This window comes from Gastrolobium bilobum, unplaced genomic scaffold (assembly GCF_033153095.1).
Source record: "Gastrolobium bilobum isolate Gb01-03AN ecotype WA unplaced genomic scaffold, APGP_CSIRO_Gbil_v1 utg1221, whole genome shotgun sequence".
In the NCBI taxonomy this organism is placed as follows: domain Eukaryota; kingdom Viridiplantae; phylum Streptophyta; class Magnoliopsida; order Fabales; family Fabaceae; genus Gastrolobium; species Gastrolobium bilobum.
This window is the reverse complement of record NW_026897257.1, coordinates 1,104,953-1,129,615: the sequence shown is the minus strand read 5'-3', so window position 1 is coordinate 1,129,615 and position 24,663 is coordinate 1,104,953. Positions and strand designations below refer to the sequence as shown.

Here is a 24,663-nt window from a genome sequence, read left to right as displayed (position 1 = left end):
AATAAGAAACCTTAGTCACACTTCATGCTCGCTCAATCTTGAACTGGAAGAGCCAAGAAATTTGAAAATTTCAAAACTGAATAACTTACATTTCATGTTGCATCTCATTCCTGTTAATGGTCAGTTCAACTGATACACGGGAATTTACAACCTTGCCAAAATTGGTTAAAAATTAAGTAGAGTGGTTTCTATTTCTACATAGGCATTTACACCCACATTTGTCCTACTACTATACCAGGAAACAAAAGCTTCCAGGTATACTTCACCACATTACCACATAACGTAGATTGGATGAGACAGACAATCCTGATTATAGAGGTTTTGATAAAACTGGACAAGTTGTCCCCTGCGCAACCATTAATCAACATGGTGGATCATTCTCACGCAAAGACAGTAACAAATGCTGTCACACAGAACCTGAGTTGAAGTCTGTGTATCTAACATGAGTAGGGAACTAAAAATGTCCTTCGGGGTTTGCTTACCATAAATCATAAAGCAACAAACCTTAATTACTTGTAATCCATTCGACCTTCTTTTCTACCATGCAAATGGTGTGGAAATTTCTCTTCTTGGTCCACACTCAGTCCCTCTTGCCGAGAATTTCTAGTCACAATTCTTAAAGGATGGGCCTCTGTGTTGAACACCCATTCATCAAGAGGGATGACTGATGGAGGCGAAAACAAGAGATAGAGGTACTTGAGTGTTTCTGCAAGGAAGAAGCTCTGCATCATATTATCTTTGGCACCTGTAGTCACCTGGGTATTTAGACATAGCTTAGTTTTGTTCTGTAGTGCACAAGTTTATTGTATAATCATTTCCTCTCACGAAGATTATCAGGAAATTTTGGCAACGCATGAATACTCAATAAATAGACGCATCTTTTCCAGGGCTAAGAAAGCAAATCATTTTGGAGAAAACATTTAAGGTGTTTAAGAATTTCTTACGTCTTTGAGTCCAACATATCCTGTCTCAATCCGAGAGTTCTTTTCAAATGCTTGGAAAATATCCCAACCCCATTCTTGGTATGTCTTGTTTCTAGTGAAACGCCAGAGGTAGAACAGTGACTCAATTGTTTCAGGCCTTTGGATATTCCACGAGGTACCAACACTCATATCCTACAATTTTCTTTACCTTAGCACGTAACATCTAAGGGGATTTGGAGAACAATGTGAGAATGAAAGATTCAAACCTCTCCCTCGCGGAAGTAATAGTTCTCCCCCGCCAATTTAGTTGGTGTTGACTGGTAGAAATTGTAACAAGTCCATGCAAGCTGCACAACAGGATGCAATGGAATTCACTATAAGTTTGAAATGAAAAATGGCAATTGAAACAAATAAATTTCTGGCACAAATTAATACTTATCAGTTATCATTAAAATCTAAAAGTTCGGATGATGCGTGGTTTGATCAGATAGAGAAGTTACAAACAACCTGGCTACAGGAAGCAAACTAGTTCGTTACTCTGTTCCAAATGATGGTTCCAATTCCTAGGGGGAAAGGTAAGAAAACGTGTGATACTATTCTAAAACAATCTAAAACAATCGAGAATTTGGACATATTTAGACACCTTTGACTTAGAATTATATGCTTCTGATATTTAGAAATTATGCACAAAATGTTAACAAAGAAAAATATTTGTCAACACCTATGTTAACGGGCATTATTCCCCATGAAGTTCCAGGATAATGTTCAAATATCCGTTTGGAAGTTGGCATAGATCAAAGCAGATGTGGCAGAAACAATAAGAAAACTAAGACAACAATCCATTTTTTTAAAGGAAAACTGGAGGCTGAAAACATCTTCAAATTTGTCTAAGTATCTCTTGCCAAAAGAAGAATGGAAGTGTTACAATAAGTGAAGAATTGTATGATGGTATAAACAGCAATCTGAACAGTCTCATACAAGCTTAAACATGTAAATTATTTCCCTATTGTCAGAATTTCAGCATTTATGTTAAAATATTAGCACTTAATCAATTGTAATTATGACAATTAGCTACTGATTAGGCTATAAGTTAGCTACTGATTATTAGGCCGTACGTTAGCTTCGAATCCAGGAAACAACCTCTTTACAATTATTTGCAAGGGTAAGGCTGCGTACAAGGATTTTCTCACCCCACACTCGCTAGTCGGGTTTAATTGGGGGGTGGTTTTTTTAAGTTAGCTTCTAATTAAGTTCTTGTTACCCCCTGGATTACTCCATTGATTGATTGTAACCAAGCTATAAATAAGAGATCAAGTGTGTTGCCCACACACACAATTTCTCTCCATAATTCTCTCTTCCAATACTTACCTCTATTTTTTTCCTCCTCCCCCGTCCCCCTTCCAAACCAAGCCTAAATTACCTAAAAAACTCAAATTCTATAATCTAATTCCAATCTCACCCAGATTAACTGAACACTGCCTACTCAAAAATTTAAAAGGGAAAGGAACAGAAACATGAAGTCAACATCGCCAAACAAAAGCACTCTTGGCATTAAGTATGTCAAGAACTTGAGGTAAGCTTCAGCTTGTTTACTGGATAAGTGATCAGTCAACAATAAACCAAGATAAAATATTAAAAGTAATGGATGTGGTGATTAATTCAGCAATTGTTGGGGTCAGAAATAAAATCATTTCCACATCTCCACCCAATAACTTCAGCATTTTGGAGAATTGATCCATGAGTATTATATTTCTTGACCAGAAACAAAAGGTCTATTGGTAAAATTCAAGACTTGCGGCGACTAGGCCTTTCAGTTCAGAAGCCGTTCTCTTTTCCAGGGCTTACTTTATTCATGTGTTATGCATATTTCTTTCTTTTCTTTTCCCCTTGACAAGGAGGTTATCACAGCTTGAACAGTTTGAACTGCCCTAAGTTTTATAAACAAATTGAGTGATGATTTAACACATACTACTAAAGTATTACCTCCTCTGCAAGAGACATAAATTTGTCAGCTTCTCCAGGGCCATAGCCAGAAGATCCCAAAGCCACCATTCCAGGAACAAAACATGCTAATTCATCCATCTGAAAAAGAGAAAAGAATATCAGAGATCCTTTTCATAACATACTCGACTAAGGTTGAAAAAATTTCATTTTCAAATAGCACCTTGTCAAAGAGTGCATTTCCAAGCTTCTCAGATATGTATGTAAAAGATGATGGTGTTGACTTCCTAATCAAGCTTTGAAGACCTCTCATTGATGTCTCCCACATTTCCCTGAATACACCATTTGCTCACACAATATATAGGGGTCCAGATGCAGGCTTAATTCTAAGTTTGAACTTTTATATTAAAGAAAAAACACAAAAAAAGGTGTGCCAGATGATTGTAGCATGTCAGACCAAACAGAAAACACATGCAACAAGAGCATAGAAGAAAGTGAGGGAATGTTTGTCAAATGTCAGGTATTTTGTAGAATATACACTGGAGAGATCAGAGAATAGCATAATTAACTTCTGTTAATTAATTATAAAATAGTCGCAAATTCACAATTTTGGGCACAGGATCTATGGCAGCCCATACTAAAATACTTTGGCTTCTATGTTTAGTGAAAGACAGAGTCAAGTGCATGACTTGTGACAGGACAGCAGGATCAATAACTTTTTGGCAGGCAAAGTCAATAAAAAATGCTTGATTTTTCATAAGACAGCTGATATTCCAAGTTCATTACCTATTTACCTGTAAAATTGTACTACTTCAGTCTTGTTCCCTTGTATCCAGGCCTTGAGTAGATATTCATAGAAGCTGCAACACATACATTGGCAACCATTTTAAGCATGCGAGGAATGAAGTGACTGGAAAATGTTTAGCAGTCTGCAATATAGTGAAGGTTAAACATGCCAGTTGACATTTACTTTCAACATATTGTCACACTGTTACAACCAATCAAAAGAAGACAACAATTAGTTGAGTTGAGTAATCGCATATGGGATAGTTGACCAATGTTCTTCCTTTAAAATATGCGAAGTTTATGCTTGCACGGAAGTATCTCTGATCATACGTGAACCACCATTACAATACCCATCAACACATTAAAAATCACCATCCACCCCTCAAACCCATAAACATCAATAACTCCAGTTTATTCCATATTTCCAGTAACCATAACACATCACCGAAGTCCCTCTATCAAATTCAATTTATCATCAAACTGTTCCATTGCGCACAAAGGGTCAACAACCCATCTGAATCTTCTAAATTCTTTAAGCCTTGTCAAAGAGTTCAACAAAATTTCGCATAAAGTTGCAACTGAATTTTATTTGAAGATATAGTTAGCCAGCTTAGCCTATATGGCTAACAATTGTAACATCATGAAAAGATTATGTTATAAGATATCATCAGTGTCATTACCTGTCACCCATAGCACCAAATGTAATTGAACCGGCTGATTTAGTTCCAGTAAGTGGATTAAGATATATGGGAAGCAACCCATCCTCAGGAAAAGTTCTTTGAAGCTCTTTGATGACCTTCTCCGCCTGAAATATCAGAAGGCAAATACCTCAGAATTGACATAAAAAATAAACTTCCACTCTTGCAGAAAATCACAACACTCTCAAAATCAGTACACTCTCAAAGGAAAAACAAGAATACTTGGACCTGGTTCACCTCAAAGAATAGACTTACAAAGTTGACAATTATTGATTGGCCGAAAAAATATTATTCATGAAACACGCATAAAAGCAGCAAGAGATTACCTTTTGATGGTACTTGGGGTCTTTTGTTCTTTGAGAGAGAGCAATAAATTCAAGCTGCTCTGAACCAGAATCCGCAAGAATACTGTTTCCCTAGTAACAGAGAACAATTACCTAAGGACATAAGACAAGCTACAGCTGGGAAGAGATTCCTAATTTCCTTAATCACCACTCCAGCAATGCACTATTGGTAATAAACAGAGGCAAATAATTGCAAATAAGGTTAATTGTTTTTTTTTAGTCAAATAAAATCAGAAAACCGAAAGGATCAGACAACGGAATTCTCTGATTTACCCTGCAATACTAGAGCTAGAATATATACTAGTGTTGAGGATCCTTACCCATGATTTTAGGACCCAAATCTTGTACCTAAAAATCAGGATATTATCTGTCTAAATTATACTAATTACAGAAAATAAACAGCTGAGCTACATAAGGAAAGAATCGGGATCCTAAAAGTTATCTGTTACAATAATTCCTAAATCACAACAAATCACAATAACTCCAAATTGAATCTGATCTTTGACCAGAATCGGCAATGATCTTCATAAACGTTTGCAAGAAAACATAGAAAGTTTAGAGAAGTATAAAAAACATTAATGTAGCCTCACCTAATAGCTTAAGCTTTTGAGTTGAATTAGTTCTTTACATGATATCAGAACCTCGGTGTCACGGGTTCGATCCTCAACCCCTCCCTCTCATTTAATTAATAATTAATTAAGTCTTGTGGAGTTTCTTAAGCTGTTGAGTGAGGGCTCTTTTAATAGTTTATACTATTCTCTTAAAAAACCCCTTACACGAGAGTCCAATGGGACTGAAGGGTGGATAGTGCACAACCTCACCTACCTGTGCTAAGAAACTCCACAAGAAAATTAATTATTAATTAAATGAGGGGCAGTGAGGATCGAACCCGTGACACTGAGACTTTGATACCATGTAAAAAACCAATTCAACCCAAAAGCTTAAGCTGTTAGGTGAGGGCCCTTGTAATGATTTATACTATTCTCTTACACTTTTCAATCTCTACTTACAGCCCCATTAACTCTTACCAACTGTGTCCAGAGAATGTTATGAAATTACAATAGCATCAGTAAAAAGTTTTTAATTGAAAGAAATATATTTGTATTATAAAACTGTGTGTTATCTGTACAAGAGTTCTCTATTTAAAGAGAATAAAGAAACCTAATGGGCTAAGCCCAAATACTGACTATTATAAATTACATAATAATAAAATAATTCTAGTATTTACAATACTCCCCCTCAAGCTGAGGAATGGATATTTATCATTCTGAGCTTGCTAGTAAGCTCTTGAAACCTATCATTAGGAAAACCCTTAGTCAAGACATCAACCAATTGACAACTAGACGAAATATATGGAGTAGTGATTAGTCCGCTATCTAGTTTCTCCTTGATGAAGTGGCGATCAATCTCAATATGTTTGGTGTGGTCATGTTGGACTGGATTGTGGGCTATACAAATAGCTGACTTGTTATCACAGAGTAACTTCATAGACCCTTCACACCTCACATTTAGATCATCTAGAATGATTTTCAGCCATAATAACTCACAGATACCTTGAGCCATGGCTCGAAATTCTGCTTCTGCACTCGACCTAGCAACCACATTTTGCTTTTTGCTTCTCCATGTTATGAGATTTCCACAAAGAAACATACAATAGCCTAAGGTAGACTGTCGGTCAGTTACGGATCCAGCATAATCTGCGTCTGTATACACTTCTAAGGATAAGTTTCCTCCTCTCTGGAATAATAGTCCTCTGCCTGGTGTGCCTTTTAGATATTGGAGAATCCTATCCACAGCCTGCAGATGTTTTTCCCTCGGATCATGCATGAATTGACTAACAATACTGACTGCATAAGCTAGCTCAGGTCTAGTGTAACCAAGGTATATTAATCTCCCCACTATACGTTGGTACTGTCCTTTGTCAACTGGAGGACTCTCATTCTCACTCCCTAGTTTGTGATTCTGCTCAATTGGAGTACTGGAAGGTTTACACCCAAGTTTTCCTGTTTTCTTAAGGAGATCAAGAACATACTTCCGTTGACAAATAAAGATCCCTTGCTTTGAATGAGCAACTTCTATCCCCAGAAAATATCTCAGTTTTCCAAGGTCTTTAACTTCAAATTCAGCAGTCAATCTTTCTTACAGAGCATGCTTCTCATCTATATCATCCTCTGTTATAATAATGTCATCAACATAAACAAGAAGGATAGTGAGCTTACCTTCTTGAGAATGTTTAAAGAAAAGTGTATGATCTCCTTGACTTTGTTTGTACCCCAATGAAAGCATAACTTTTGCAAATCTTCCAAACCAAGCACGCGAGGATTGCTTCAAGCCATACAATGCCTTCTTTAACCTGCAAACTTTGTTTTCTCCATTTGTGGAGTTAAATCCTGGTGGAATCTCCATGTAAACCTCTTCTTCTAATTCACCATTGAGGAAGGCATTTTTACATCAAATTGTCTTAAATCCCAATTAGAATGAGCAGCAAGGGACAATAGAACTCTTACAGTGTTCATTTTGGCCACTGGAGCAAATATTTCTTCGTAATCAATGCCATAGGTCTGTGTGTATCCACTTGAATATGAAATAATAATGTTGTGTATTGATCTAATTCAGAGAGTTACAATATATAGAGACCCTAATGGGCTTAAGTGAAAGGCCCAGACCTAATACAATCAAAATAATTATAGATAGGAAGTAATCTAATCATATCTAATATATTCTAACACTCCCCGTCAAGCTGGTGCGTATATATTGTGAGCACCAAGCTTGGTACAAATGTATTCAACCCGAGGACCTTTAAGAGCTTTAGTGAAGACATCTGCTAGTTGATCAGAAGAGTTGACAAAAGCTGTCTTGATTTCTCCTGACTGAATCTTTTCTCGAATGAAGTAACAATCAATCTCTAATGTTTGGTTCTCTCATGAAATACAGGATTAGAGGATATATGTAGCGCAGCTTGATTATCACAAATGAGTGTCATGGGTTGTTTCTGTTCACAAAGATGAAGCTCCTGAATCAACTGCTTTAACCAGATTAACTCACAGGTAGTATTTACCATTGCACGATACTCAGCTTCTGCACTAGATCGAGCAACAACAGGTTGTTTCTTGCTTTTCCAAGAAATTAAGTTTCCTCCAAAGAAGACACAATAGCCGGAAGTAGAGCGCCTGTCCGAGGGTGATCATGCCCAATCAGCATCTGAATAACCACAAATTTCTGTATTTCCCTGATCCGAATACAACAAACCTTTTCCTGGTGCTCCTTTGATGTATCGGAGGATCCTCACAGCAGCATCCCAATGAGAATCACAAGGGGAATCAAGGAACTGACTAGCCGTACTAACAGCGAAAGAAATGTCTGGCCTAGTCACAGTAAGATAATTGAGCTTCCCAATTAGCCTCCGATAACGTCCAGGACCAGATAACGGCTCCCCCTGTCCGGGCAATAACTTGACATTAGGATCCATGGGTGTATCAACTGGTTTACACCCCAACATACCAGTCTCTTCTAGGATATCCAAGGCATACTTCCTTTGACAGATGAAAATGTCCTGTCTAGATTGCGCCACCTCAATTCCCAAGAAGTAACGCAGCTTCCCAAGGTCCCTTTGTTTGAAATGCACTGAATAAATGCTGTTTTAACTGACGAATTCCGCCTTGATCACTTCCGGTGAGAATGATGTCATCAACATAGACTAACAAATAGATGCACTTATCAGGAGATGTGATCCTATAAAATACATAATGGTCAACTTTACTGCGGATTAAGCCAAACTTCTGAACTGCAGAACTGAAGCGACTGAACCATGCGCGAGGAGACTGCTTGAGACCATATAAGGATTTTCGAAGACGACACACCTTCCCAGACTCCCCCTGAGCAACAAAACCAGGTGGTTGCTCCATGTAGACTTCTTGTAAATCACCATGAAGAAAGACATTTTTGATGTCAAGTTGAAGGAGTGGCCAATGACGAACAGCAGCAAGAGCAAGAGCAAGAAATAGGCGAACTGACGCCATCTTAGCGACCGGAGAGAATGTATCGCTATAATCAAGGCCGAAGATTTGAGTAAAATCCTTTGCAACTAGGTGTGCCTTGAGTCGATCAACATGGCCATCAGGTCCAACTTTCACATTAAACACCCAGCGACAACCAACTATAGACTTCTCTGGAGGAGCAGAAACAAGGTCACAAGTGCCATTGGAATGAAGTGCAGTCATCTCATCAAGCATCGCTTGGCGCCACCCTGGATGGGAAAGTGCTTCACCTGTGGTCTTAGGAATAGAAACAGAAGAAAGACTAGAAACAAAGGTGAAATGAGGTGAAGAAAGACGGTCATAGCTCAAAAAGGTATAAAGAGGATAAGGATTACGAGTAGTACGTGTACCTTTTCTTTGAGCAATGGGAAGAACCTCAGGTGAAGGATCCGGAGAGGAAGAATCAACAGCAGTGGGCGATGAGTCAGCAAGAGTCGAGTCGACAGGAGGCACAGTTTTGCGATGCTGATAGGTGAGAAGTGGACGGTCCGCAGGTATAGAAGCAATAGGTTGCTCATCTGGAATAGAAGCACCTGCAGCTGGCAAAGACAAGTCAAGAAAAGGGACAGGAAGAACATGATCAACCTATGACAACGGAGATGGGATAGAATTAAAGGGTTGTTGATCAAGAAAAGTGACATCAGCGGAAACTAAGTAACGCTTAAGATCGGAAGAATAACAACGATAACCCTTTTGAAGACGAGAATAACCAAGAAAAGTACATTTAAAGGCTTTAGATGTTAACTTGTCCTTACCAGGGGTGAGATCATGAACAAAACAGGTACAACCAAAGACATGTGGGGATAGAGGATAGAGAGGAACATCTGGAAGCAATAAGTTATAAGAAATGTCATTATTAAGCACAAATGAAGGCATACGGTTGATGAGAAAACAAGAGGCAAGGATTGCATCGGCCCAAAAGTGAAGAGGAACATGCATGTGAATAAGAAGAGTCTGTGCAGTCTCAATGAGATGTTTATTCTTACGTTCAGCTACTCCATTTTGTTGTGGAGTGTGAGGACAAGTAGTTTGGTGTAAAGTACCCTGTTTAGCTAAGAAATTAGAAAAGTCCACAGAAACATATTCCTTAGCATTATCACTACGTAAAATATGAATAGAGGCACCAAATTGAGTATGAATTTCAGCAGAATTTTTTTGATAAATAGAAAACAACTCAGAACGGTTTTTCATTAAATAAATCCAAGTGCAACGGGAGAAATCATCAATAAAGGTAACGAAATACCGAAAACCTAAAACAGACAAGGTACGACTTGGACCCCAGATATCTGAATGAACAAGAGAGAAAGGGGCATCAGCTCGTTTATTGACTCGACTGGCAAAAGAGGAACGTGTATGCTTCCCTTTTTGACATGACACACAATCTAAAGACTGAAGACCGGACATGATTAGATATGATTAGATTGTATTAGGTCTGTGCCTTTCACTTAAGCCCATTAGGGTCTCTATATATTGTAACTCTCTGAATTAGATCAATACACAACATTATTATTTCATATTCAAGATGGTATCAGAGCCTCGCCACCCCCCACTTTCTCTTGTGGAATTTCTTAGCACATGTAGGCTGGGCCTGTTGCATCATCCACTTTTCAAGCCCAATGGGCTCTCATGTGAGGGGGCGTGTTGAGATATATAGTCTCACATTGGTTATATGTGAACTAATGTGGAGTTTATAAGGCTTTGGGCACTCCCACCCTTTAAGCTAGCTTTTGGGATGGTGTATCCCAAGGTTCTTTACATATCCCTTGGCAACCAGTCGAGCTTTCAAGAGTCCCATCAGAATTATGTTTCGGAGTATATACCCATCTGCATCCTACTGCCCTTTTTCCATTTAGCATATCAACGACTTCCCATGTATTATTCTTCTCTAATGCATTCATCTCATCATTCATGGCTTGAACCCAATTGTCATCCTTTAATGCTTCATGTACTGATTTTGGGATTGAAATGGAGTCAAGTGCTGTAATAAAGCTTCTATGTTGCATAGAGAGATTCTTAGAGGAGACAAAATGAGAAATAGGGTATTGGGTACAAGACCTTTTCCCTTTTCTTACAGCAATGGGTAAGTCAACAGAATTAATATCATGCTCAGGAACAAAAGAAGTAGTGTTTTCAGTACTTACCAGCGGTTCAGGCGACTGCAGTTGCTGGTGGGGCAGTGTGGGTTGTTTCTTCCTTTGGTAAAATAGTTCAGGTGTCCCAGCTTTGCGTACTTTCTGTCGATCAATTGGAGGCATGTCACAAGAGGAATCAGATGAACTTTAAGCCTCATCAACTAAGTCTTCCTTCGCATTGTCATATGGTGTAACCATTGGGTTAGGAGATGATGAAGGTAACGGAAGGGAAGACTCAGACTCAAAGAAAATAGAAGGAGCTTCAATATTGTTCTCCCCCTAAAGCTGAGGAGGTAGAAAGTATGACTCAGATTCATGAAAGCTAACATCCATAGATACAAAGAATTTACAACTCGGAGGATGATAACATTTGTATCCTTTCTTGTTGGGAGCATAACCAAGGAAGACACACTTAAGGGCTCTAGGCTCTGATTTACTCCGATGTTATTTATGGACATGGACAAAGACAACGCATCCAAAGACACGAGACTAGAGACTCTGTATAATTGGGACAGAAGGAAAAAAAGAGGTCATTAGATCAACAGGACTTACATGGCCAAGGATTCTAGAAGGTAAGCGGTTGATCAAATAGGCTGCAGTTAATATCGCTTCTCCCCAGTAAGAGTTGGGCACAGATGTCTGAAACAATAATGCTCTGGTGACTTCAAGCAAATGTCTATTATTCCGTTCAGCAACCCCATTTTGTTGAGGGGTATCTACGCATGTGAGTTCATGAACCATTCCTTTGTCTTTAATAAACTGAGAAAGATATTGATTAACATATTTGGTACCATTATCTGATCTCAAGCGTTTGATACGTTTACCAAACTTAGTTTCAATCATATAATAAAACTGGATAAACAACTATGTTACTTCTGTCTTATCTTTCATCAAGAAGATCCATGTAGTCCGAATATAATCATCAATAAAAGAAACAAACCACTTGGCACCAGAAACATTAGGTACCTTGGAAGGTCCCCAAACATCAGTATGTATAATGGTAAAAGGTTCAACACTTTTTATTTCACTAGAAGGAAAATGTACACGATGATGTTTTGCAAATTGACAAACATCACAATTAAAAGACTCAACAGACTGCGACACAAACAAAGACGGAAACATAGACTTAAGTAAACTAAAAGAAGGATGACCCAAGCGCTTGTGATGAAGCCAAATAAGAGAATCTGATGTAGGCTGATGAGTCATCAAAGTCTGATCCCTAGTACTTTCTGCTGCAAAATCTGGAACCAGATAATACAACCCACCCTGCTCCTTAGCAACTCCAATCATCTTCCCCGCGGCGAGATCCTGAAAAACACAATGAGTAAGAAAAAAGGTTACAGTGCAATTCAAATATGTAGTAAGCTTATGAGTAGAAAGGAGATTGATAGATAGGCGGGGAACATGGAGAGCATTTTTGAGACACAAGGAGGGTTGGATTTTAATATTGCCAGAACCTGCAACTGATGTGTATGATCCATCAGCTACGGCTATAGTACGGAGACCAACAATAGGATTATAAGAAAGAAAAAGATCATTGCAGCAAGTCATATGATCAGCAGCACCAGAATCCACAATCCATGAAGTTTTGAAATCAGTACAAGAAGCGATAAAAGAATGAGTGCATGAGTTCTTACCAGTCATGGCCAAAGTACCAGTACCAGAAGGTTTATTGAGGGAGTCATATACGAACCTGACCCGTTCCAATTCCTCACGACGAACAGTAGTAAACTCACCAGGCATTTGTGTCTCATTCACCGCAGGAATGTCTGAAGGGGTCAAGAATGATTGACCACGTCTCAAATCTTCACGTGAGGGTGGCTTACCAAGCTTCTCTAAAACCTGCTGCCTCCCATGAAGACGATAACAAACATCTTTTGTGTGACCTGGTCTTTTACAATAATTGCACTAACGCCCCTCTTTGTTGGGCTTAAAGGAAGAAGACCCCTGAGGTATTACAGAAAGGAGACCCCTGAGGTGACTTAGCTGAGATCATAGCAGACTCGTCAGAAGCAGTTAAAGTAGTGACTTTAGATGAGATCATGACAGATCCTTCAGACAACTTGGTGTCCATCATGACATTCCTACGACTTTCTTCACCCCTGACAATATGAAAAACTTCAGAAAGAGAAGGTAATTTTTCCTTACCAAGGATTTGAACCCGAATAGGGTCATATTCTGAATTGAGGCCACAAAGAAAGTCAAAGATCCGATGTCGTTCAACAAAGGAAGCCAAAGTGGCTGCATCCTTGCTGCACTCCATCTTCAAAATATCATACTGATCTAGCTCAGTCCATAATCCATTCAGATTTCCATAATACTCTGTCACAGATAAAGAGCCCTGCTTGGTAGAAAAAATCTTGTTCCTTAGATCATAGCAAGTGGCAACATCTTGTTTCATTGAATAGGTCTGATGAAGAATTTTCCAGATCTCAAGAGCAGTAGGTAAGAACATGCAATGTTGACTAACCTCAGGAGTCAGAGAATTCCATAGCCATGTCATAATAAGAGAGTCTTCATCATCCCAATCAGCAAATTTTGGATCTGTTTTGGCAATAACAGGTCCTTCAAGATGAGCAATCTTACGACGCCCTTTGAGAATTGTACGAACCAGCTGAGACCAATGCAAATAATTTTTTCCATTGAGACGATAATTCTGATGGAGAGCGGGCAGATCGTTTGGACTAAGAGAAGCAGCCATAGAGGATGTAACAGGTGGCTGAATTATCGGATTATCAGGCTGAATTGTCGGATTATCTTCAACGTCTGACATAAAATTTGCTAAAAAACTGACTGATCAGAACGATAAAGGTCCAATGTCACTGGAATAGTAACCAGGAGGCCGGAACAGTAACAAATATGGCCGGAACAATAACAAGGTGGCCGAAACAGTAACGAAGAGAAGAAGAAACACCGTGGGACGGCTGCAACGGGATCAAAAACCCAAGATAATCACAGATCCACACTCAGAAGGAGGAGGTGAGCTGGTCTGTACTGGCCGCGAGTGAAGGGGGTGTTCCACGCGCCACTGCAGCTCCGGGAATGGTGCGTCTCTTCCACGCGCGTGAGGGAGTGTTGGACAGGATCTCAAGGTGGGTCCTGGACAGAGGAGGTCGCCTCGTCGTGGCGGTCACAGCCGTGGGTGAATTGCCGGAAAACTCGCCGGAGACTGTGGTCAACGACGGTCAACGGCGATCAACAATGGAATTTCAACGACAACAGTGATTGGAATGTCGAACGGTGATCCTCTCGGTCCAAAAGGTCCTCCGGAAATATATTTCGACAGCAGCTAATGGCGGCGAGAGGCAAAATATAAGGATTCTCTTTTTTAAGACGGTAGATGCGGAAGCAGAGCCCTCAGGATCGAGAGCTTTGATACCAAATTGAAAGAAATATATTTGTATTATAAAACTGTGTTATCTGTACAAGAGTTCTCTATTTAAAGAGAATAAAGAGACCTAATGGGCTAAGCCCAAATACTGACTATTACAAAATTACAAAATAATAAAATAATTCTAGTATTTACAATATTTTTTCTATAAAAATAAAAATTGTTCACATTTTTGTTCCAAATAAATCGACATTCATTATTCAAGAAGGGGCAAATAAGTCACACTATGTACATATGAAAACCCATTCAGAAACAATAAAAGTGACACAATCTAGAAATGCATTATGTGGAAAGGACAAAAAGGTCTACAGGAAAGTGATTGATTGACAACTCTTTATTACTTGGTAGGTCAATAGCTAATGCACTCGGATCGTCATGTAGGTTGTAAATGTAACTTTATCAAGGCACACATTTTGTAGAAAAATAAATTTTTATTTTTCACTCTGTTAAGATTGGATCAGATAATAACAGAACAAGAAAGGAAACAAGGGATTTTGGCGCAGATAAATCTGGATTTTCTGTATTAATATAAGAAACAAATTACACCTATGAATACGAAGAAAGGAAATTACTGAGCAACTATTACATCAAGTAGCTACAGATTATAGAAAAAGAAGAACTAGGAGTAACAGAAATACCGCACATTCGAGAGGTGCAGCTCTCTCCCAAGTCTAGTCCCAAATCCAGCCTCCTTTTTCCCCATGCCTTCTCGTGACTTTTATTCCTTCTAACTAACTACCTTAGCCACCTCAGCAACCAACTTCCTTCTCACTTCTAACAAGCTCATTCCTATAGAATATCCTAAACAACTGCGTCATCATTCTGCAATATTCTTCTATAACGTTGCCTAGTATACACTTTAATAGGAGTCCTATCAATACTCCCCCCTTTAAGCACCTTGTCCTCAAGGTACAGTTCAGTCACAAAGACCCTCCTTCTGGATCGCTTTGGGTGAATTGTGAGGGCCAACTTATGCATGAAGAATAGTAACATCCACCAGGATCCCATTGCCCTTTTTCGATCCTAACCTTAAGTTTTGATGTGGCAACCAGTTTGTCACTTTCAGCATCAACAAGTCTTATCCTCTTCCTAACATGTGCCACTATAGCATTTTCAACAGCAAGGATAACCTCCAAAAATAGTTGAATATCATGTGCTCGTATAAAAGACTCAATTGTATCACTGTTTAGCCATTCCTTAAAATGAGCCCTGGCCACTAGTTTCCAAACAACATCTTTGTAAACTGTGGAAGCTAACTTTGCATCTCTATTAATGCTACTAATATTAACCAACAATGCATTGATAACTTGAACATCACAGTGGAATTTCTTAAAAATTGCTATTTCTTCCTCATACATCTTAGCTTCATAAACCATATCTCCTACTACAAATCCATCAAAATTATCAAACCCCTTAATATACTCCATAACTCTTTTGATTTTAACATAAAATAACCTAACCAATTGAAGTTTGCCCTCAAGGCAGAATTTTGAAGTAAAATCTTCTCAAGTATCTCAACCAATTCACAGGACAGATCAGTTGTCATGAGAGGCTTTACAAAGATGGTCTTTCTTTTTGAATTTGCACCATGTTGAATACCACTAGCACTTTTAGCTTCACCATCAGATGTCAAATAGGACTTATTCTTCAATAAAACTTCAAGTAAATTATTGCTTAATAGATTCCAAATATGTTTTTCCAAAATCTCTTGAATAACATACCTGACGTTCTCATCACGTAGCCTTCTAGCAAGTAATCTACATTCTCTATTATTTTGTCTGTGCTCCCAACACTCCTTCAAGGGTTTGACCATTTTTCTTACTCAAGTAAGGGCTTGCATCAACTAGTTAGTAGCTTGGGCTTAACCCACAAATTGACCCTATTCCAATTCTGATCTAACTTCCTTCTGCATTGCTGGTTGTCGCCTCACGTAGTTTCTTCTCTTATACCCATTTCCAACGGTCATCAACCATGGACACATGCTGGCTGCGGAGTTCTTAAGGGTTATGTCTCTCTTCGTCAAGCATGAAACAAAGACCAGCTCTTCCTTAGCCGCAAAGGTTCGATCGTTCAGGTTCCATGGATAGCACCCAAATAGTTTGGGTTGAATTTGTGTAGGCATACTTATGGGCTCACAAGCCCAAATTTCAAATGAAATTGTTACATGTAGAGGACGTGCTTTGGACAAATTAATAACAATTTGGGCTTGATCCATTGTGTCAACAAATTGACCCAATTTCTTTACTCCGCCCTAATTTTCCAATTCGTCTTTTGCACGCATTTGTAGCTTCAACCGTTCATGGTTGTGTTGCTCCGCTTTCTCAAAGCGCTTCTTGTCCAGTGGCTTCTATGGCTGTGGCATCGTTGGCTCCAGCGAAATCGAAACCTTCCTCACACTCTTCTTATCGTTTTGTTTCCCTCCTTCCTTGTACTCTGCATTTGCAAAACCAAGTGGCTGATTTTTATCTACAGCCATGTTTCCTTGTCGGCTTCGCCCTTTTAGGGTCTTGACCATCTTTTGATTTTTCCTTCTCTTTTGGTTTTTAAACTCCTCATTAACTGTGTTTTTCTCCATAACAACAATAATCATGTGCTTCGTTTTAGTCTCCATCTTCTCATTTACTTCTATAATTTCTCGCTTCTCCAACACTGAATGTTTTTGCGTATCAGATTGTGGCTCCTAAGTCTGATTTCATATCTTCATCTTCCAAGCATATCTCCGGTTGATATCGCCGTAGAAATGCCCTGAAAAATGTCCACCAATTCACATTGGGATTAAGCCAACTCCAGCATTTGTACCAACTAAAAGCATGTCCTCTAACCCCCTCACCGCCTCTATCAGCTTCTCATCTTCAAGAATTTTTTCTACCTGGAAATATTTTTCCAGATAGATTAGTCATCCCCAAGCTTCATCGTCTTCTCCATAGAACTTTGGGACTTCTCTTCTAGTTCTTAGGCGATCCATCATTTGTTGCAAAGCTTGGTCCAGGCGCAACAATTTTCTTTTAAAACCATCTTCTGGATTCTCCCTTCTTAGCATAGCCATGGTTCACAGAGCTCCTAGATCGGAAGTTCTTATATCAAATTTTAAGATTGGATTAGATAATAACAGAAAAAGAAAGGAAACAAGGGATTTTGGCCCAGATAAATCTAGATTTTTTGTATTAATATAAGAAACAAATTACACCTATGAATACGAAGAAGGGAAATTACTGAGCAACTATTACAGCATGTAGCTACAGATTACAGAAAAAGAAGAAAAACTAGGAATAACATAAATGCAGCACATTCGAGAGGTGCAACTCTCTCCCAAGTCCAGTCCCAAATCCAGCCTCCTCTTTCCCAATGCCTTTTATTCCTTCTAACTAACTTAGCCACCTCAGCAACCAACTTCCTTCTCTCTTCTAACAAACTCATTCCTCTAGAATATTCTAAACAATTGAGCTATCATTCTGCAATATTCTTCTATAACGCTGCTTAGCGTGTACACTTTTATATGAGTCTTATCACACTCTTTTGGATTTGACAATTCCCTTTAAAAACTAATTGTAGAATATTCTAGATAGTATTTATTGATGTAGTTAGTAGTTGTATATTTAGTTGGTAGTTGTATATTTATTGATGTAGTTGGTGGTTGTATATTTATTAAAGTAGTTGAGGTAGTTGGATGTACTCAATATAAAAAGGACCCATTGGGTCTCTCAATGAATCAAGAAAGATATTCAGACAAAACACTTCTTCCACTTCTTCTTTTCTCCATGGTATCAGAGCTACCTCAACACTTCTTCCACTTTTTCCATTCAACACTTCCCAATGGGTCCTTTTTATATTGAGTACATCCAACTACCTCAACTACTTTAATAAATATACAATCACCAACTACATCAATAAATATACAACTACCAACTACATATACAACTACTAACTACATCAATAAATACTATCTAGAATATTCTACATATTCTACACTAATACCCTTGCTTTGACAAGTTCTTACAAGCTTAAGATAATAATTTAAATTTCCGTTTATATTAGCTTAAGAGCATAAGAGGAATCTAGCTAATATCGGTGTTGCTAGAGAAATTTCAAACATTGTTGCTTAGAATGAAATCGTCACATATAATTGAATCCATTCAACTATCACAAATGCAGTATGACAAACAGGATAGCATTATCCTTGAACCTACAGTAATGAGACACGAAACTCTCAAAACCAAAACCTACAGGAGAAATTTATAAAAAATCAATGGGGTCATTAAGCAACCAAAGGATCTCCAAGTAACGCCAAGTAGTCCTTTTATATCTTTACCGCAATCCCATTAATCAATCAATGAAAATTATTAGAAGTGGACATGATCTAAATATTTAAGTCAAACGAAGATTAAAGAAAATCCAAGTCACCATGTTTTAAATCCCTGACAGCAGAATATTGCCAGCCATGCGAAAATTTTCAGATACAAATCAGAGCTTCTATATGTAAGACGTTAGCTTTAGACAAGAAAATGAAGTACGTGAGGCCTGAACATACCCGCGTCCACCTAGGATTACTTGTATTGCCATATGCCAAGTTAATTCTGTTAAAGGGGATTCCTGAAGGTGTATCCCAAGCAGGCAACAGCTTATCTGCAAGATCTCTAGCCTTTTCAAGGAAGACTTTGTCACCAGAGAGATCATAAGCACTAAGAAGTCCGCCCAGAACCCTGAATATAACCAAAATACTAGACAGATGAGAGAAAATGGACTAGAAAGCAGAATCTGATATCATTAAAGCTACAACAACTACCCCAGGGGCAGGGGGACAGAGAAAGCACTTCAATAAAAAAAGATTGAACCTTCTAATTCAACCTTATGGTTGTCTCGAACACACTAACTTCAATGTTCTTGTTAAAATACAATGATTTTGCAATCCACCTGCAACATTTATTATATTAGATTAGATGCTTTGAATGTAATCAATCCTTCAATACAGAAAGTACAACTATAAAACAAAAACGACAGCACATCAAAATCCACACACACCTACTAAAAGAATCATTACAAGATATCATCTAAAACACAGAAAATGGGGAAATCCTTTCTCCTTTTTTGTTTTTCCAATTCAACCCAAAGCAGAGTTGAAAAAGAATGTAAAAAGAAAGCAAGAATATATACACATATTTTGAAGCACGCATATATAAGCAAAACAACTATATTAAAAATAAAGTAGAACTTACTCTCTAGCTCTTTTGAACTGGGCATCAAGACCCATTATAAATAATGTGTCAAGCGAATCTACTAAAGTTGCCCCTAGGCCGCCAAAACTGTCAACACCGTTCATTGATTGTGGCTGTGAGAGGAATATCAAACTAATTAGTTGCATAATTCAGATATTATCAAGGAGGGAAAGGAAGAGCTAAAATGTGAATACAAGATAGCAAATATTTGCATGGGGAAGACCATTAGCATAAAAGACAAACAATATTTAAAAATGAACATGCACTGACACATTTTGTTCCTGCTTATCATGTGCACTCTTGACAAATCTCAGTTGCAGAGAGAATGTGTACATATGATTGAGTCTTGTAATGTAAAAATTGATATATCCCTTGATGGATCAAGAGTTGAGTGAAGTTCCTCCTCTCAGTATGGGGCATATATATCTCCTTTGTAAGCTTAGCCAAAAGGACTGCTTCCACCTCCTCATGAATTAAATTTTCAGGCTTTGCAATCATACTCCACCCATGGCTACACAACAAGGTGAAGCGGGGTGGAATATTGTTGAGGGGCAGGAATGGGTTTGGGGTCATCTAAATAAGTGTCATGCCATAGCTAGCAATGTCGTTAATGTTTATTCTTATTCAGTAATATCTTTTTACAAAACATAATTGGTCCTCACTGATTTAACGATTATAATTAACATGTCATAATTTATATGAGATGATAAGATTGTAATTCATTATTATATAAATTTACAATAAAAATATTCATATATGCAGGATGGGGTGGTTAGGGTGCAGGTTTTAATATTTTCTTTTTTTGGATACTATGGTGGCACTGAGGTTCGAGCCTATAACTTCATGCAAACTACCCAAGGTTTTAATATTTTATTGCTGGACAGGTTGAGTGTTGTTTTGAGGGATGTGGGACAAGGTCAGGTTGGGCAAAAGCCCGTCCCATTGCCAAGCCTACAAATTTATAAATAGGTTCACAAGTTAATATCTTAACTGGTTATAGTTGTAACAAAAAATGTGAAAGAATAACTTTTACTTCCTAGTCATGCTTCTGGGCTTTACATTCTGACCATCTTGCCAGTTAAAAGAGCAACAACGCAAATGTCATGAATATATATTATCAAAATCCAACTTAATGAAGTGAAATGCAAGGCTAGTTGATCAACTTGTTCCTTGGCAATGAGTTACTACTCTAATAAAACATAAGATAACTCAAATACCTTAATTCAAAAGGAGGGGAGAAGCACAGCAAAGCAAGCAATAGACAAAAAAATCATCACATCAAGCAGTAGATTAACTAAAATATTAAAAAAATTATGGAAAACCTTAAGTTCATCCTTGCCCCATGCAAACTTTTCATAAGATGTCCATGCATGAATCATAGCATCTTTTACTTTCTCTCTTCGTTGTATGCTAATAGGATCATCCTCAACATAAACACCTTCGTGGAATTTATTGATTTTTTCATCATTTTGGATACTTTCTGCCGGGCCTTTCATATGGCTCTTTATATTCTCCAGCTGCAATTTCAAATAAACTCAAACTAAGCCAGTAATGCCACAAAAAGGCCAAAATAAAATTTTTAAAAGTACAGCAGCAACCCTTTGGGCTTCGGATAATCGTAATTTGCAGATCTTACTGTATTTTGCAAGCGGGTAACCTCTTCTTTTAATCTAAAAATATCCTCCTGTCCAGCAAATGGGAAGCAAAAAAATAGCATAAAGAACTATATTTCTAGAGGTATAACAACAAACATAAAAGTCCAATCTATTAAGAAACTCCAGAAGCAAGTTTGAATTACTGAAACTAAAGGAAAGATATTTAATTCAACAATGCCCCCAGAAATAGAACATCATCAACATGATAGGACTTTCAACAACAATTGATCAAATAGGCTCTTAAATTTCAAAACATTAACAAGGGATGAAATGAGACTGCAATACAAAGTGGTACCCCATCCTTATTAACTATAAATTTTTTTCTTGTTCTTCTTTATCCTTTTCTAATTCTCTTGTAGAATTCTAAAGAAGAAGGAAATTGATTTCAGGACTATGTTTGCTTATGCCATAAAGCTCCTGCTATCTGGATCTAGGGAAGGATCAGAGTCAGACCCGTTGTGTTGGTTTATAGTAGGCATACTTACCTTACATTCGCTAGAGGCTGACTACATGAATCCAACCTGTGATTTTAGGGCCACATGTGACAACACCAACTATTGTGCCAAGACTCCCCTTCAGATAACTTTAAAATAAACCGTGGAAAATGCTATCCATGGAAGATATATACTTGATAAGATTTTCTTTAGAATCCATTTTCTCTTAATTTCAAGGCACAACATTCAGTTTTTTCAATAGCATATCAGAAATCAGGTTGTGCCAATAAAAAGAGGACCTCATTTTCCTTCTCTGAAAGCTAATACATCAGAAAATAAAGCAAGATTAACAATTATAACATCAAAAAGTTAAGAAAAAAAATTACAGGGAAAGAAAACACCATGAATGTGAAACAAGTAGAGGCCTTGTACACCAAGATTCTCCCATAAAATAAATAAACAAAAAATAAGAAATTAAGGAGGTAAAAGCTACATAGTGAGCACCCCATAAAGAAAAACAAGATCAACTATATCTGAAAAATGGAATACCTGGTGCTCCCTATTGAGTGATTGGCGGTCATAGACTAGCCATGTAACAGAGATGCAAACGACAAGAACCAATGCCAGTCGTTTAGGCCTCTTCATGTAATAGCGAGGTTCAAAATACCGCCACCCTCGCCATGCGGAAGAGGAATAAGATTTCTTCCCCATTTCAAGAATTGAAGATTTCTTAAATCAAAGACCAACCCAGAAAGAAAAATTTTAACAGAAAATGGAATGGAATGGAATGGAATGGACTATTAATAAATAGTATAAGGGAAAAACACTTAAGAATGAGATTACAGGTGCAAAAAAGGTGGGAAGAGAAGGCTTCAAGAGAGCCTCAACAAAAAGGAATGCGGGCAATAAATGTCGGGGGAGTTTCCTCTGTTTCTGTGTTCCAAGTTTTTGCAACGAGCAAGCTGAGGATTCTTGTTAACACATGTATTGCGTGTGGTTAAGCTACCCCTCCTCCATTTGGGGAGATTAAGGATTCGTTTAAATATTTTGTTGATTATTAAATAAAAATATTAAATGCTTTCTATGTTCTAAAAATGTTATATGTTTATTTTTATTTATTGTTTCTTATTAAATACTGAAAATAAATTATTAAAATGATATTTTGAAAAAATAACAAAACTCCTATTATTATTAGATAATCTTATTTATGAATCCTTTGGTGGTGAGAATGAAAATGTTATTATATTGTGATCTTATGCATTATTTAGTGAAAGAATAAAATATGATAAATTTGTCATATTGGCTCATTTATGAGCAATCCTAAAGGGAATTCGCATTAGGAATAAATAGAATAGGATAGCATATGTTAGATTCCTCACATCCCAAATATAACTTTATACTTTTCTCTTAAAAAAAAATTAAGCACTGAGGATCAATTTTTGTCATTGTCTATCATTGACCATTGCCCACATTTACCATACATTATCTATCACCATTGTCACTGACCATCACCATGAGCTATTGGTCATTACCACCATCATTGCTACCGCCACTCTCAATCATCAGACACCAACCATTACAATCACTATTGATCAATCCCTCACAATTGCTATTAGTCATCGTCGCATGCCACCACCACTTTCACCAGTTATCCTTGCAAGCCATTATTGCACCAACCAGCCACCAACTCAAGCCATCGTCACAGTCGCCATTAGTCGATCACTATAGTTGTCATCAGTGGTCACCACCATCCATCACTACTAATATAATAACTCATATTATTAAATTTACATTAATTAAATATTAATATGTAATTATAGAGTTAATTAAGTGAAAAGCCAAATTTAGAATTAAATCATTTTTTAGGCCAAAAGTGTAAATAATAAAAATATTGAGAAGAAAATTGTAAATGATGCCAAGTGGGTGAAACCCAAATTAAATTAAGTGTGAGACACACCTCATTGACCCAACCCACAAATCTTGAATCGAAGAAGCCAAGGGTATAGTGTAAAAAATATAAGAAATGTTGATATACAAAAAAAAATAAGAAATGTAAAAAAAAAAAAATTCATTTTAACTTTATTATCTGACTTTTTTTCAAAAAAAGAAAAGAAAAGAAAGAAAGTTGCATCCACGCAGACATAAAGTGAAAACCATTTTGATTTTGAAAAAAAAAAAAAAAGAAACTACTCCAAATAGGATCAGCAGTGTTATGTAATAAACTCTCCCAAAAACTTAGACTCTGGACGAATGCACATGAACTTAAATTTAACTTTTTATTATATGAATGGAACAACAAGAAATGAATTCTAAATCACTTGATTATAAGCTCTAATATTATATTAGACAACCGACCCTTCTCAAAGTTTAAACCTTTATATAGAGACACGTGAATAATTTAACACTTAGTCCGGGGAGTTGTGGTAGGATAATTGGATTTTTTTTTTATTACATTGATAATAGGATTTTAAAATTCACTTAAAACACTTTGTGGTGCCAAAATAATACTTGAATAAAAATCAACCTCATTATTGATTACCAAAAATAAATAAAAAATAACCTCATTATTTTATTTCCGTTCCTTATTGCAGCTACAATATTTAGTGAAAAATAAAATAAATAATGCTACCCATGCGTACTTACACGTACGTTACGTTACTTTTTATCTAATTTTTACTATTTGATTGATCTGATCACATTCTTTTTAAACACGAATTCTATCCATTTCTATTAGGTATATGAGGCAACGTTATCAGTCCTGATGCATTATTAAAATAAAAATAAAAATAAAAAACCACTTTGAATGATTTTGGAAAAGAAAATAAAACCTCGCTCGAAAAAAAGGGTGGATTGTTGATTTATAAACAGAAGTTATCCTTCAAAAGTTCAAAGTGGTGGTTTAAGTCAACGTGGTCGATTCCACGTAGCTTCTTGAATAACAGATCGAGACACACACGTAAGTCAACGAGGAATGGGATTTAAGCGTGCGTAGTGCATGCTTTTAATAGTATACACCATGAATTGGGTGGTGCACTGGTTGTCCTTAACCTTAATTATATTCTCACACTCATAAGTCATACATTCATACCGCTTTAATGGTTGCACTATT

At 37.3% G+C, this 24,663-nt stretch overlaps 1 protein-coding gene across 2 annotated transcripts; it reads right to left on the bottom strand.

The window, feature by feature from the left end:
- Positions 1-107: 107 nt before the first annotated feature.
- On the bottom strand, positions 108-22,488 carry LOC133305370 (mannosyl-oligosaccharide 1,2-alpha-mannosidase MNS1-like). 2 transcript variants are annotated; one of them, XM_061505571.1, is made up of 15 exons: positions 22,104-22,488; positions 21,102-21,149; positions 20,788-20,982; positions 19,466-19,578; positions 19,098-19,163; positions 18,781-18,952; positions 17,075-17,077; positions 4,675-4,764; positions 4,331-4,455; positions 3,659-3,724; positions 3,088-3,196; positions 2,907-3,005; positions 1,190-1,270; positions 945-1,115; positions 108-755 (listed from the first exon to the last, which is right to left on the bottom strand). In XM_061505571.1, exons 1-15 carry the CDS (start codon positions 22,263-22,265, stop codon positions 510-512), a joined length of 1,746 nt encoding a protein of 581 aa, XP_061361555.1. In that variant the 5' UTR covers positions 22,266-22,488; the 3' UTR covers positions 108-509. The 2 variants fall into 2 exon arrangements, with proteins under 2 accessions (XP_061361555.1, XP_061361554.1); XM_061505570.1 differs by lacking the exon at positions 17,075-17,077.
- Positions 22,489-24,663: the final 2,175 nt, after the last annotated feature.